Raw genomic sequence first — 15,402 nt, 5'->3', positions numbered from 1 at the left:
AATTACGAAATGGTAATTTGCATAATAAGCCAAGGGGTTGTGTCATTTAAAGGGTTGATAGATTTCTGTTTGAATCATTCCTATCACACCTGAAAAGTAGATAAAAAGAAAAAAAAGAGTTAAAGGACCTGGACAATTGTCAAGATGACTCAAAAAGCGCTGTCATCGCTGCTAGATGTCACTGTAGTAACTCGGCAAATGTCGTTAATTTTCGACAAGGTTCGGTTTAAGTTGTCGGAGGCGGTTCGACGGCAGTCCTCGTAGTGGGGGTTGATCAGTGGGTTGCCGTCGGCGTGAGGTGGCGGCGGTTTTGTACACGCGAGGTATTCGAGGGGTCGATCGAGACGTGCGCCGGGTGGGTAGAAAAGAGTTTAGCGCGCGGTGCCGCGGCCCGTGCTCGTGCTCGTGCTCGTTGGACGACCAAGTAGGAAAGGTAGTTGAAAGGAGAGGACCCTAAGTGTTGTCGGAGAGGAATGAGTGAATGAGTGCAAGTGTTCTACGAGATCACACGAGAATAGAAGAGGTAAAGAAGAAGCCAGCCAGTCAGCCAGCCAACAGGAGAAACAATAGGAGAAGGTGGAGTCGAAAAAGAAGAGTGCACAACGACCGCGAGAGATAGATTTGAGCATAGTAGTAGTAGAAGGAGTAAGAGTGTATAAGTGGGGAGGTTGGAGGAGGGCCACTGCCAAGAAAACAGTAGTGCGTTCCTTGGCAAGATGGCAGACGGTCCGTCCGCCGAAGAGGCCTCTGCTGTTGATGTTCGAATTCTTTCGAAAGAACGACACAAACGACAGGACGCTTCTTCCTCGAGCTCGTTGCTAGCCAATGCCAATGCGGCGGCGGCGGTGGCGGCGTCCTCTTTCAGCAGGGGCTACCAGGACGTTCTTGGTAGACGGAACGTTGTTCATGGGAATCCTACCACTGGTGCATTCGATGTTGACAATGACGATGACAATGACGATGACCAAGACGATGATGACGACGACGACGAAGACGAGGACAATTACAAACAAGTGGACACTCGACCACGTCGTTACCATCATCACCATTATCGCTATCAACATCAACAACAACAACAACAACAACAACAAAAACAACAAGAAAGGATTGCTAATGAAGGTGCTGTTGGTGTTGGAATTGGTAATCATTTTAATAGTAGTGCTGGTGGTGGTGAAGGTGGTGGCAGTGGTGGTGGTGGTGGTGTTGTCGGTGGTAATTGTGCATCCACTGTTCGAGGAAAGGAACATAGTAAAGTGTTGTTATACGATGAGGAAGATTATTACGAGGAAGAAGATGAGGATGACGAAGAAGACGACGGTGAGGAAGGTGATGAGGAAGATGAGGAAGAGGAAGAAGATTATGTGAAACAGAAACCAGTGGAAAAACGAAGAGTTAGATTGGGCTTGAAAAAATCTACGGAGGGCATTGTTACAAGTGTCAGTAGTGTTGCTAATAATAATAATAGAAATAGTAATGCTAGTGTTGGTGGACATGTAGCTAATGGTAGTGCTAGTGCTTTGTTGGTAACAACCATGCTCCGTAATACATGGTCGCGATTATTACCCAATGTCGTAGACGTTGCAAGTGATCCGTCGGAATCGGTTGGTACAAAGCAAATTAAATCGAATTTAAAAGGTAAATCCGATGGGGAGGAAAACAATGACAATAAGAAAAAGGAAGTCCAATATTTGCAACAACAAAAACAACAGCAGCAACAACAACAACAACAACAACAACAACAACAGCAGCAGCAGCAGCAGCAACAACAACATCAACAACAACAACAGCAACAACTGGAAGATAAAAAGAAGAGGAATGAAGAGAAAGATAGAAGAGGAGACGATACCACGAACGATCCTCCTCCCCTTAACACCGTAACCGTCACCATTAGCCCTGCCTCCCCTTCTTCAACAACCGTCACAACGAGCGGCATCGCGATCGGCGTCGTTGCCAGCACCGTCAACAGCAACAGCAGCAGCAGCACCAGTACCAGCACCAGCAGTACCAGCACCAGCACCACCGGAAGTGGCAGCTCCGTTGCCGGCGGCGCGAGCAACATCAAGAGTAGTAGTAGTTGCGCCGGCTCCTTGTCCAACGACAGCCCCTTTAAGGGACAGGTCAGGATGGCCGAAGAGACTCTCGTTGGGCCTTGCGGCAAGAAGCGTTGCGCCGATCGATACGACAGCTCCGAGAGTTCCGACAGGTGAGCGCTCTTCCTGCAACCCACAAAATGTTATTTCAAAACCTCCCCTCTTTATCCATCCTGTCCCATCCTGTCCCATCCCGCCCCTTCTCTCTTTCTCCACCTCCGACTATCCCCTTCTTCCTCACTTCCTTCTCTACATAATGTAACAAGTCATTTCGCGAGCATGTCTCATCTCGAGCGTCGAACTTACGCCAGGGGTCGTTGTACCATGTTCCCAGTCAGTCCAAAGACCCAACGCAACCCAGACTTGCACGAGTTATGTCTATAAACTCTGTCTACAACTTTGTATCATCGCTAAAGACATTCCCCCATTAAAATACACCTTTTTCAAGTATTTCATTTAAACATTCGAAGTCGTTTAAATGTCCCACAATTCAACATTAGGTTCCACTTGTTTTAGGTTAATTCACATTTGGTATCGGCTATAGACTCTAACCGAGATAAGAATTTTCTTGTAACCACGCTGACTGTGACTCTTTAACTATGCCACTGTTACTGTTATTGTTCATCATCTCTTGGTGACGTGATAACAGTCGACAACGTGACAAACTTTGCATTTATTAGTTCCTTTGTTCGTTTTCTTCATCATCATCATCATCATCATCATCATCATAGTACTTGATGTTTACGTATAACCATCCCAATATATCTTTTCTTCTTATATTACTTTCTTAGAGTTAGAAAGAAAGATTAGAACGAGTGATAAAACTTCCTCCTAACGGTTCTCCTTTTCTATTGGCATACTAAACTTCGATCTTTCCATCAATCATCAATTTTCTTTTTCTTCAACATTAAAAATTCATTTTTATTCGACACAAATTCTGATTCATCCAAGTTTTTCTTTGCCATGTTTTTTTTCTTTCTTTTTGTCTATTCTTCGTCATCCCCTACTACACCTTGACTATCAGGTTCCTTTACCTTTTGATATACGCAAGCAACCGTTCTCTTTACTTTTTCCATGCAAGGATCGTTTATTCCAATACTAAGAAACCAATGTATATAGAATTATATATATATATATATATATATATTACTTGAAGAGAGTATCGTCTTGTTGCCAGTTGTATCTTTACTTGGAAGAGAGAGAACCTATCGTGAGGTCAACGTATTTATGTTTGTCTTTCTTTCTTTCTTTCTTTCTTTCTTTCATTCTTTTTTTCTTAGTCTTTCTTCCTATCTTTCTTTCTTACCGACCCATAATGTATACATTTTGGCAAGGGAACACGTCGTATCTCACATACAGCTTGTTTTCATTCTATCTTTTTCCCTCCTCTCCCAATTCCAAGAGATACAAAAGAGATATCCTAACTTATTTTTTTTTTCTTTCTTTCTTTAGAAAGAAAGAAAGAAAGACAAAATTATTCCTAGTCACAAAATGTTGGAATAAGTAAAATCTTTCAGTTTCTCTTCTCTTTACGATTAGAATCTTTGACACGCGAACATACTTTTATTTAGGAGAATTGTAAATTTGTCTACCAAAAAAAAAAAAAAACAGAAAACTTTTCGATATATATTTTATTCTTAGTAGTTGAATTTAATCAAAAAAACAGAAAGGGGGGTAGCAGAGGGAGAGAGACACGCAAGCAAATAAGCAAGCAACACTTAAACACTCATGCATTTGTGAAAATGTTTCTTCTTTCGATTATAATAGGATAAAGAGAACAATTTTGTAAAATGTACACGTATATCTTTTACACTTACAAGACATACATTTTTTTTCCTTTGTTTTCATAGTACTATGTACTAGTGTATACAAACACATAAGTAACTTTCTATTCTAACATAAGTTTTCGTTCTATTCAGTCAGACTCCTTGCATCGATCGAGAGTCTCACTCACTTCTGCTTACATCACGAACGATCACGACTTCTGAGATCAAAGAGGAGATACGTTCTCTCTTTCTTTCTCTTTTAGATAATGTCTGTGTGCTGTGATCATGCCAACACAACGTTTATTCGTATTACCGAATTACGACATCGACGATTAATGCAGCGACCGTAAGAGCACACCATGACGAGAGATAAAACCATGCCGAGCATGAGTCGCATACGAAAAATGTAACTTCTTGTTTAGTTTATTTTTTTTTTTTTTTTTTTTTTTTTTTACTAAACGAGAATCTTACAAATTTTTTTTATGAAACAATTTATACAGATTTAATCCCATTATTCGCCAATGGGATGCAATTTTTTTTTTTAAGATGCATTTGAAATTATTTCTTTTTTCAATAATTTAATTATTAATTAAATATTACTTTTAATTTTTTTCTTTTTTGCATTTTCGTATTGTGGCAGGTAATGTGTTTAACAAACAAAAATAAAAAATATAGAAAAATTTGTCATTTAAATTATTTTCTAGTTATAGTCTAGTCTACTCGTTTAAATTCATCAGGAAGTAATAATATCAAATATTTAATTATTAATTAAATATTAATTTTAATTTTTTCTTTTTTCTTTTCTTTGCATTTTCGTATTGTGGCAGATAATGGGTTTAACAAACAAAAAGAAAAAAATATAGAAAAATTGTTCATTTAAATTATTTTCAAGTTATTGTCTAGTCTAGTCTAGTCGTTTAAATTCACCAGACTAAGAAAAATTTGGAAAATCATTTCGAGATCATCCTCTTCGATGTATACAGTATTATCGATGTATGTATGTATATATTTGAAAGCCCTAAAGGCTTTTTCGTAATATTTTCATGCCTGCGAGAGTCGACGTAGAAGAAGAAGAAGAGGAAGAGTAGAAAGAGGAGGAGGAGGAGGAGGAGGAGGATGGCTCCTGCTGCGTTTAAGCCCAGGGCCGTCGCTATTTTTCGACCCTCTTTTTATCGAACACTCGATACTGCAACAACGACTACGGGCTTATCTTTTAAGAGTTCGTTAATCCCTTCGAATATTTTTCATAAAAAACAAAATACTCCCTGTCAGATTTGCAATTGGGGTAGGGGTGGTTGTAGTATCCAACAATTTTTCAAATTGAGCTTCTGTTTTTTTCTACCCCCCTCCTCTTTCCTCAAATAATTTTCGACATAATCGTCAGAAAATTTGGAACGATGAATATCAGAAAAAATTTGTATTGGTCATCGTAGGATGGGAAGTGGATGGTGGGGGGAAGATTTTTTCAGATCGAAATACTTTAGTTTTCTTTTTCGTATCTCTCTTCGAACGTGTTTGGATGGATGAAGCATGTAAGTAAGTGTCTGTGTGTGTGTGTGTGTTGTTCATATCGAAGAAAAGAATAAGAATAAGAATAAAAAAAGAAAGGAAGAATAATAAAAAAAAAGAGAGAGAGAGAGAGAGAGAGAATCTGTTTTAACGAGCGTGGAAGGGATCTCAGCAAGTTCATCCACCGTGACTCGGACGCATCTCTTGGTTCGATCGACCCAAAGAGTCGACCGACAGTCGCCATCTCTCTTTTCTTCTTCTTCTTCTTCTTCTTCTTCATCTTCTTCATCCTCTTTTAAGAAGAAGAAGAAGAAGAAGAAGAAGCAGCCAGGTTCTATGGGTTGCTCTCTTGTATTTTCATTTGGACACGCCAAGTTTAATCCTTTTCGTAAAAAAAAAAAAAGAAATGAAAAGAAAAAACGGTCCAATTCATTTGGACCGTTTCTTTAACCGAGTAATAAACACTCGGATACGCTCGAAATCTTCTTAGCTAAAGAAAATTTCTAAAGGACATGACAATAAACCAAAATTCCACTGACTTTAAGTAAGATGCGTGCATGTGATGATGAGAACCATTATTGTCAAGATTGCAAACTAAGTTTTATCTGTAATATTGGATAAAATCCAATTTCTATTTATAACAAATAAATATTTAATAATTTGTTAACACGAAGAAAAGAGAAACACATACATATATATATGTTTAGACTTTCTAAAGAAGGCTGCTTGCAACATCCCAGTTAGAAAGATTCCAGTGCAATAAAGTTGATGTAAAAAAAAGCTTTTAAGTGCTCACAAACCCTTTCGCCTTTTCCACCGCCCATTTGTTTAAGAACAAACAAACAAATTCTCATTTTATGAATCTAGACAATTAAAAACATTTTTCTAAATGTTTGAAAATCTATTTCTAGTTTGTAACACGTAGGCGAGTAGTTAAATGTTAATTTCAGTTGTCTTGTTATCTTTGACCTTTTCCATATTGATTGTTTGTTAACTCACAAATTAACTTCTATACTATAATTATTAATTATCAATACGTTTATCATTTTGATTATTTTATCATATGTGCATGTATGTGTGTGTATGTGTATGTGTATGTGTTTCTCGTAAAACTGAAAATTACTAAAATTTGATTTGATTTATACGAACGGGAATTCATGTATTTTATTTTTCATTTCTTTTTGTGGATATCATGAACGATGCTTCGAGTATAAATATGTGTATATGTATGTGTGAGAAAGAGAAAGAGAAAGAGAAAGAGAGAGAGAGAGAGAGAGAGAGAGAGAGAAAGAAAGAAAGAAAGAAACCGGCAACCTTTACCTTCACTTTGCTTCGCCGGTTGTTCCACTCGTTCCATTCACGAATTTCACTTTCACGGCCACGGCCACGAGGTTTGCGAAGGCCTCGCGAGATCGCCCCCGCTTAACTTCTTCTTATACTTTTTTCTTATTCTTATTCTTCTTCTTCTTCTTCTTCTTCTTCATCTTCGTCTACTGATTGAGAAAATATTGTCCTCTCTTCAAGAAAAAAAAACCTTCCAAATGTTTATGCATGTGTCTGTCTGTGTGTGTGTGTGTACACATTTGATTAGAAATTCATTTGAACAGGTTGGACGTGTTAGATCAGATTCCATTGATTCATTCGACTCAAATCAATTTCAGATTCATTTGATTGAATCTACGGTTCAAACAAAATCCAAATTCATTATTTTGTACAACAGTTTTTTGTTTCTTAACAAAGTATTAGTAGATGAGATCATCTTAGTGTTGAGAAAAAAAAAATCATATCAAATAAACTTAGTATCCTTGTGTGGATGTTAGTATAATTGTGCTTAGTATCCTTGCTAAACCGTGTAGATCGTAGGACGAATTAGTGAAAGGTTCTAGAAGAAGGACCACCTAGATAATTCATTTCTACTTTGTTTTTTTTCTTTCTTTCTTTCCTCATTTCATTCTTTTCATTCTATCTTTCATCATAGTCACGGTGTGCTCCATTTTAGCGAGAGGGAGAGAGAGAGAGAGAGAGAGAGAGGCTGCACCTTTAGCACGATACTTCATTGGTATTGTGTAGAAACGAAGGTTGCATTACAACACCATAAGAATAAACCATTAAACTCGAATCCAACAACAACAACAACAACAATAACAACAAGGATTTACAATTTGATCGACGTTCGATATCAGAAAGTTCTGGTTTTTTTACTTCTTTTTTTTTTTTAGTCTCTTTCCCTTCGACTTTCGATCGAATAAGAATTTCGTTCCATTGTATTATTTCGTTGCTTTAAAAAGGAAGCTATGAAAAAGATATTCTCGATACTCACTCGATCTCTTTCATCCGATCGTTGTTGTTGTTGTTGTTGTTGCATCATCATCATCATCATCTTCACTCTTTTCACATTTGCCAATTAATTGTAAAAAAAAACATTTTTCATCTAATGAACGATCCATCAGAAATACCATACCGATACTTGTTGTTCCTTGAATTTATGAATTTTCAGAAAGTAATTTCAATTTTTTATTGTAAAAATGAAGCCAATTTTTGCTTCTTAATCTAAAACCTAGGAACATAAACAGTTGCAGTTGATAAATTGAACCTCTCATCGATCTCATACCGATTTGCATCGACTAATTCCAAAATTGTCTGAGGAACAAATGAAATTACTTTAAGAACAACCCAATAAAATAAGGGAAGAGAAGAAAATTGTAATATTACACAATATATCTATGTTGAATTCCTCTTTCCGTTGATATTGTATTATCTATATCTACCGGGTAGAGTACTATTATATACATGGAGGAAACATTACGTATTTAGATTTATGTAATAGAAGGCAAAGTGTCGCGCGTTGGACGTGCGTGCGAATTGTATAAATTCTAGCATCGGGAATAGTCAAACAGAAATCTGTCGATAAGCCGATAACCTGATTTATTTATGGAGACGCATTGTGAACGTCCAACTTTGACGACGATCATATACCGGGTGATATGAAAACTTCTCTTTCTATCTTTTTCTAGAAAAATATTCATCAATGTTTATTATCAAATTGTTTTTCTTCAACAAAATTATAAAACCCAAATGATTCTTTAATTACCTTTGATAACAAAAAAAAAAAAAACAAAAAAAAAGAAGAAATGATAGCAACGAAATTATTTTGGTATGAACGAAATGTTATAAAAACGAGTATATTTTCTTATCGAAAGAGATAAGGAGAAAAATATGTATATATATATAGAATTATAAAGTTGATGATGCGTCTACTATGTGTTTCGTGACGTTGTTGAGAATGAATTTTCAGACGCGCATACGACGTCCTGCGCGAGTTGCGCGCGTCACGCTTTGGATTCGACAAAGATAGAGATAGAAAGAGACCAAGTATGTGTGTCTATATATGTGTTAGAGAGAGAAATGCAACGGTGCACGTACATGCACCCTGAGAGAGCCTGTTGGATCAATACAAGCGTACCTATCGGCCCTTTCCACTATGGCCCTTTCGTCCCGGTCCTTTCCATGCTCCTGGTGCTGCTGGCTGCTGCTGGCTGCTGCTGCTGGCTGCTGCTGCTGTTGGCTGCTGTTGGTGGCCCCGCTCGAACGACCATTTACGCAACAAGTTCTTCGCCCGGATTCTAACGGGTGTCCTAACTTAACATCTTTCTCTGTTTTTCTCAATCAAGGACAAAGAAAGAGAGAGATTCATTTCAACCCCTTTCCTGACGCATATCCAATTAACGTCTTCTATTCGATTCAGACCCCTTTCCGATGAAAACCAACCCCTATCATCGTCCTTCTTCTTCTTCTTCATCATCATTCTTATTATTATTATTATTATTATTATTATTGTCGTTCATTAATTGCAATTATATTTTTGTCACCCTCTTACTGTGACAATGCACCTTCAATCTTGTTGAAGAGTCAGACGAAATTTTGATTAGCAAAACATTTTCTATGGTTAACAATTAATCAGACGTTTGTTACACTCATCCTGATTTTTGTTTCCAAGTCATAAACCAATAATAACAACTGTGCCACACGATTTACGAGCGATAAATAATATTATATTCTTGCGGTAAAGAAAATGAAAAAAAAAAGAAAAAAACAAACAAAAGAATATAAAACGTAGAAGTTTAGTTTAACGTGGTGCTTCAGGGTGAGAAATCGAACCCCGTTGTCATTGTAGCGTAAAAAAAGAACCCCGTTGGAACTGGCCACGTGGGTCGTGATTAATCGTGACGCGAAAAAAGGGGCAAACGCGTTCCTACGTTGTGTTGCTTAGCGTGGGCAAAAGCAGGTCGACCGATCTATGAGAACGGATAAAACTTCTCAAGGATGATGATAACTCTGTGTGTGTGTGTGTGTGTAGCGATCATTAACAATGAACATTATAATAATTCATTTTACATGCTTATAATTATTATACCTCGATTGCATTATCCAATGAGTTATGTCTTTTGAAATATAATATAATATTTTTGTTGTTAGGTTAAACAAAAATAATCTCATGGATAATATTGAATAATTATTAACTAATATTACATATGCATATACCCGAGTAAAAGCACACACACACATACACACCATACATGGTTCTTACTTATAATTATTTCTCATGGAATTTTGAGTTGAGTTGTGAAAAAAGTCACATCGTCAATTGAAAATGTTGTAATGCACACTGTTATGTTCACGATCGCTATCGTTAAGGATTATAAGCATTAAGTTTGGTTGCACAGCTGCTATGTAGCTATGTGTTTGTTGCCCCGTTCAACCTAGGCCTAGGTTCTTATGCATTTTGCAACTCTCTACTTGTTTTCGCAATATTTCTATTCACTATCTTTCTCTCTATCTATATAACTATCTATCTATATATCTATCTATATATCTATCTATCTATCTATCTATCTATCTTCGTTCTTTATCTTTCTTTCTCTTTCAACAGCTTCTGGCAGAAGTGACCGTACGATTTCACTCTCTTTCTCTTTCTTGTATCTTGAGTAACCGGAATGGTTAATGCACCACAGTAGGTTCGCATACTTCTACTATTACTATTACCTACTACTACTAGTTCCTAATACCATTACTACACAGGAAAGTGGAACGATTCAAATTATCATCGAAATCATTTCGATTATGCAATGAAATTTCTGAAGTTTCAAGTCTTACTATGATCATTGTTTTTGTATTTTTTTTTTTACTATTTTACACTTACATTATAAACTTATCATTCTAACATTTAATTGAATTTTTGAAGATTCAAATGAGAATAAAATAACATTGATTTTTATAGCATGCCATGTGTTATACACACATGCAGGCCTAAGTTTTCAGAGTCACTTAGGGTCTCTTCTTATATTCGTCCCTTGACTGCATACAAACACACACACACACACACACATGTGTATGGTTCAACAGGGGCGTGTATCGTTGACGCATCATCCAAAAAGAATTTCGTGAATTTATTCTAAGATGTATCCCATAACGAGACTTTCAACAACATATACCTGATTATACAAATATCACAATTAACAAGAACAAAATGTTGTTTCTTAACAAATTGGATTAAAAATGAAATGCGTTGTGTTAAAGTTGAAGTTTGAATTTTGAAGATTGAAGTTTGATGATAAATTGGTATAATCGAATAGAGAGGAATAGAATAAACGTTTGGCATAAATTGGTGAATGCTGCGGCCAAGAAGGTGCGGAATTGGTTTGCTGCGTTGGATGCAACTGCCGTAGAAGAATGTGGACGGAACGTTTCGTCCGTATATACCCAGACACAAAGGGATCCGGTTCGGTCGACATACCAAGCCTAGCTGAAATTTTCGATGCAGTCGAGCGTGTATCTTCGCTTTAGATCTCTTCGTTGTTGTTGTTGTTGTTGGTTGTTGCTGCTGCTGTAGCTGTAGCTGCTGCTGTAGCTGCTGCTGCTGCTGCTGATGGTGGTGGTAGTCATGATGGTGTATAACTTTAGAGTTCTCTGTTTAAATTTATCCCCATTTCGGATTATTTATCATACCGTTGGAATAAATAAGTATATACTTAGCCCCATAGGTCAATGAACTCGAGAAATATCCCCAAAAAATTCTTTACTGACATGAGTTAAACGAATGAATAAATTTATTAAATAACAAACTTTCTATCACAGGTAATTTATTTCTTCAACAACTATAAAATACAAAAACAACCTAATTGATTTATTAAATAACAAAATATTAACACACTTAAATAATGTTTTGTTTGATGTAACGCATAGAAATGTATATTAAAATGTAGATGTGAAAGTCAGATGTAACGAAGAAAGAAAGAAAAAAAAAAAGGCTTGTTTATATCAGCTCAATTTCGCATGAGCCAGTAGTCGTCGTCGTCGTCGTCGTTGAGCCCACCTGTTTAGTAACACGAGGACGACATTTAAGCTGCTTGTCTTCTCGTGACACTACGATCCTTCGATCGGCTTAACAAGCTCACTCCTGTTAATTAATAGCTACACTTAACACACACACACACACACATATATATATATATATACATACACACCCAATCATTTCACAATTATTAATTAGAAAAAACTGCAAATAACTTGTTGCATATAAAAATCATGTTAACCTTTTACCTTCAGTTTCAAATTGATTCGAATTATTTGAAACTAAAGTTCTTCTTACGTAATTGTTTTGACCAATATACACTCTACATTGCATAATGTTTAAATAATATATGATTTGATTTTTAATTTTTATTATTGTTGGTATTGTTGTTGTTGTTGAAATCGTCTATCTACTGTAAAATTTCGTAATACTTTGCATTACCTACGCAAGAGTTTCTGTACAAACTTTCAACATAACGATCGAAATCAGGATTAAAACGCGAGAATGGTTGTTTCAGTTTAAAATGGGTATGGGTCTTCTTCTCTCATCGGTATGTAATTAGTTATAACACGAGTTTAAACCTATGGAACCTAAGAGAGACTGCAAAAACTTGCCTACAAGTCTCAAGTTAATTGCTACATTTCTCAGTTTCGTCCTGTTAATTAATCTTCTTGTGTTACCTTGATGCAAAAGCAAAAGAAGCTATTAATGTTTTCACATTAGAAAAGGATCAAGAAATATTATGTTAGAGTGAGGATTTAAAAAAAAAAAAAAAAAAAAAAGTTAAAACTATACGCAATGCAAGTTCCTTCTTATATGCATTTATATGCACACAAACAAACATATACATATGTGTGTGTATATATTTAACGAGAACGTTGTGCAATCGTTGCCACTGCTATTTACATGCCTAAGCTAATTTGTTTATAGTGCTCCTGTACCATTGGTAAATGTTTGCACATTAACAATTTTTACTTGCACATAAACATGCATCTTTCTCTTTCTTTATATATATATCTATGTATATGTTGAAAGAGCAAATCCTAGTGCAAAGTTTGTACTATGTTATTAATTTTATTTAATACAATAAGTTAAATATTTCTTTTTTTTTTTTTTTTTCAAGTTAGATAACCTAGTAGTCAATTTCAGGATAGGAGAAGGTACCTGTGTAATTTCCGTATATACCAAACCTCCATTTCCCATTCCACAAATGTCACTAATGATCAATTAGTAGGCGGTAGTAATCAGTAGAAGCATACTTGAATCTGATTGGTTGAACCCTCTCCCTGTTCGATCGACCCACATCATTATTATCATCATCATCATCATCATCATAGAAATTATTGTTAAAAGTATTATTAAATATCGAACTAATATTGAATTATGATTTTTTGTTTGTTTCTGTTACAGGTAAGAAACACACAAATATACCCTCGAGGGTCATTGAACAGAAGCTCCTCAACCCCTCCTCCTCTGAATATTCGTAAGTCCCAATTGGATGACTCAAAAAAAAAAATACTCTGATCATATTTTGCATAATCTTGACCAATGACAAACATTTGAACTTGTGTAAAACGAATGTCAAGGATTTTTGTTCACAAATATCTTGCATAGATTTGTGTTGTGCGTGTGTATCTCACATTGGACAAAATTTTCGATAGTAGGCTCGTCAGAGGTTTTTGTTTTTTGTTTTTTTGTTTTTTTTTTTCTCAGGACTAATGGCTGAGAACGAGTTTCATTTTCTATAGGAAAGAGAAAAAAAGAGATATAGGATTACTGGGGTTAGATATTCATCTCTCTCTTTCTCTCTCTCTCTCTCTCTCTGTCTCTCTTTCTACTACATCGTCAGATTTCGTGGGCAGAATTTGCGGAATGTCCGAGGCCTGGAACCAGTCGATCCGGTTTTTTAATTGCAAAAAGGATCCGCCAGGACCATGGAGAACCATCATCCTGTATCCTACAGAGGAACCCCTTATCTTTGCATCTCTCTCTCTCTCTCTCTCTCTCTTTCTAACTCTTTCTCATTCTAACTAGTTATAAACATCGTCTAGGAGAGAAACTTGGCAAATCTTTCTTCTTCTTCTTCTTCTTCTTCTTTGTTTCTCTTTAATAACACTCGTGATCAGCTGACGATCATGGTTGATTTATTATAAACTTTGTTTGATATAAATCATTTATAAACTTTCCGATCAAAGTTTAAATTACAACAACGGTTAATTCACATTTTGCAAAGGTGTTTAATTATTCTGAATTGTTTTATCTATTTTTATATACACAATTGTTGACACGTGCGTTGTGTTGTTGTGTGTTTATTTGCAATTGAATGTGTTTCGTGTTTTATATTTAATATATGTGTTTATGCATACAAATGTGTTTGCGTGTACAAAAGTAGAAGTTAGTTAAAGAATGTTGATAGAAAAAGGAATCAGAAAGAGAGAGAGAGAGAGAAAGGGGTGTAAGGAAGAAGAAGAAGAAAAAAAAAAATAAAAAAGAATGGGGAGGAAAATCCCGTTGATAATTAATCGTACGGACGACGGGTTACGCGCGAATGCCGACCGACAGGCCTTGCTTTGATTATGATTTAACGATTCCGTTACGCTTCGTCTCCCTCGAGACTTTGCTGCCCTTTTTTTTCCCTTTTTTCCTTTTTATTTTTTTTATTTTATTTTTATTTTATTTTATTATCCAGATTATAAACAATATTTTCTCCGTTACCTTTTACCATATAATAACTAACTGTATGTGTAGAATTTTTGATTGATTTCTTATAGGTTAGGTAAAAGGGTGCAGCAACATTTTTAACATGAAAGTTCATTTACAAAAAAAAAAAAAAAAAAAAAAAAAATAAACTGTATCCTAGGTAATTTGGATGGGTAAAAAATATTCATAAATATATTTTGATTTTAATCCTGTTGTACATTTTGTTCTTTTCATTAGGATTTTTTTCTTCAGCAATTATAAAATATTAAATTATATAACCTCAAAAGTATCTAAAATATACATACATTGAACTTAGCAGTTAATTTAGAAACTTAAAATATAATCAAAACAATTATAGTTCAATTAAAATAGATAAATATATGTATATAAACCCCCATTCAATTTATTCTTTCAAATCGAGAACGTATATATTTTTGCTAGGGGTTTTTTTTTTGGTTTCTTTTTAATTTCATTTCGTTTAAAACACAAAACAAAAAGAAAGCACCCTCTTTCCAAAAAAAAAAAAAAAACAAAAACAAAAATAGAATCAAATTTACTTGACGACCACTAGGATTTAAAAAGAGTAGATGAAAAAGGGTAGAAAAGAGGGAGGGTGGGAGGGAGGGAGGGTACGCATGGCTTCGTTTGCATTTGAGAGTGGTGTACCATGACCTGGAACCATGGTGTGGTTTACAAACCAGAAGGAAACCACCGACAGATCGTACCATCGGCTCCTGGCTCTCTACCGCTTTTACGCTCCCTAAAACTGGTTTCGTCATTTAGGCGGCCCACCTTCTTTTGTCAATTCTTCTTCCATCATTTTATTTTTTTTCTCGTTGGATACAATTTTTGGAATGATTTTCAATTGTAAGAAAAAAAAAAAAAAAAAAAGAAAAATGTTTGCATTAGGTATCATCATCCATGGAGATTAATCAGAGAATAATTTTGCGATAATAATTCGACAATGGTTGTTTTAACCGATCTT

General features: G+C 35.6%; 1 protein-coding gene across 1 annotated transcript in view; it reads left to right on the top strand.

The window, feature by feature from the left end:
* Window positions 1-7: 7 nt before the first annotated feature.
* jing (AE binding protein 2 jing) overlaps window positions 8-15,402 on the top strand; it is a 78,911-nt gene continuing 63,516 nt past the window's right edge. The window contains exon 1 of the mRNA XM_015328555.2: window positions 8-2,203. Coding sequence (XP_015184041.2) covers window positions 717-2,203 — 1,487 coding nt within the window. The 5' untranslated portion in view covers window positions 8-716. The remainder of the gene's footprint in view (window positions 2,204-15,402) is intronic.

This window comes from Polistes dominula, unplaced genomic scaffold (genome assembly GCF_049000335.1).
Source record: "Polistes dominula isolate Pdom_NZ unplaced genomic scaffold, Pdom_raw_medaka contig_21, whole genome shotgun sequence".
NCBI lineage: Eukaryota > Metazoa > Arthropoda > Insecta > Hymenoptera > Vespidae > Polistes > Polistes dominula.
Note: the sequence above shows the minus strand (reverse complement) of the source record. Positions and strands in the feature narration are given on the sequence as shown.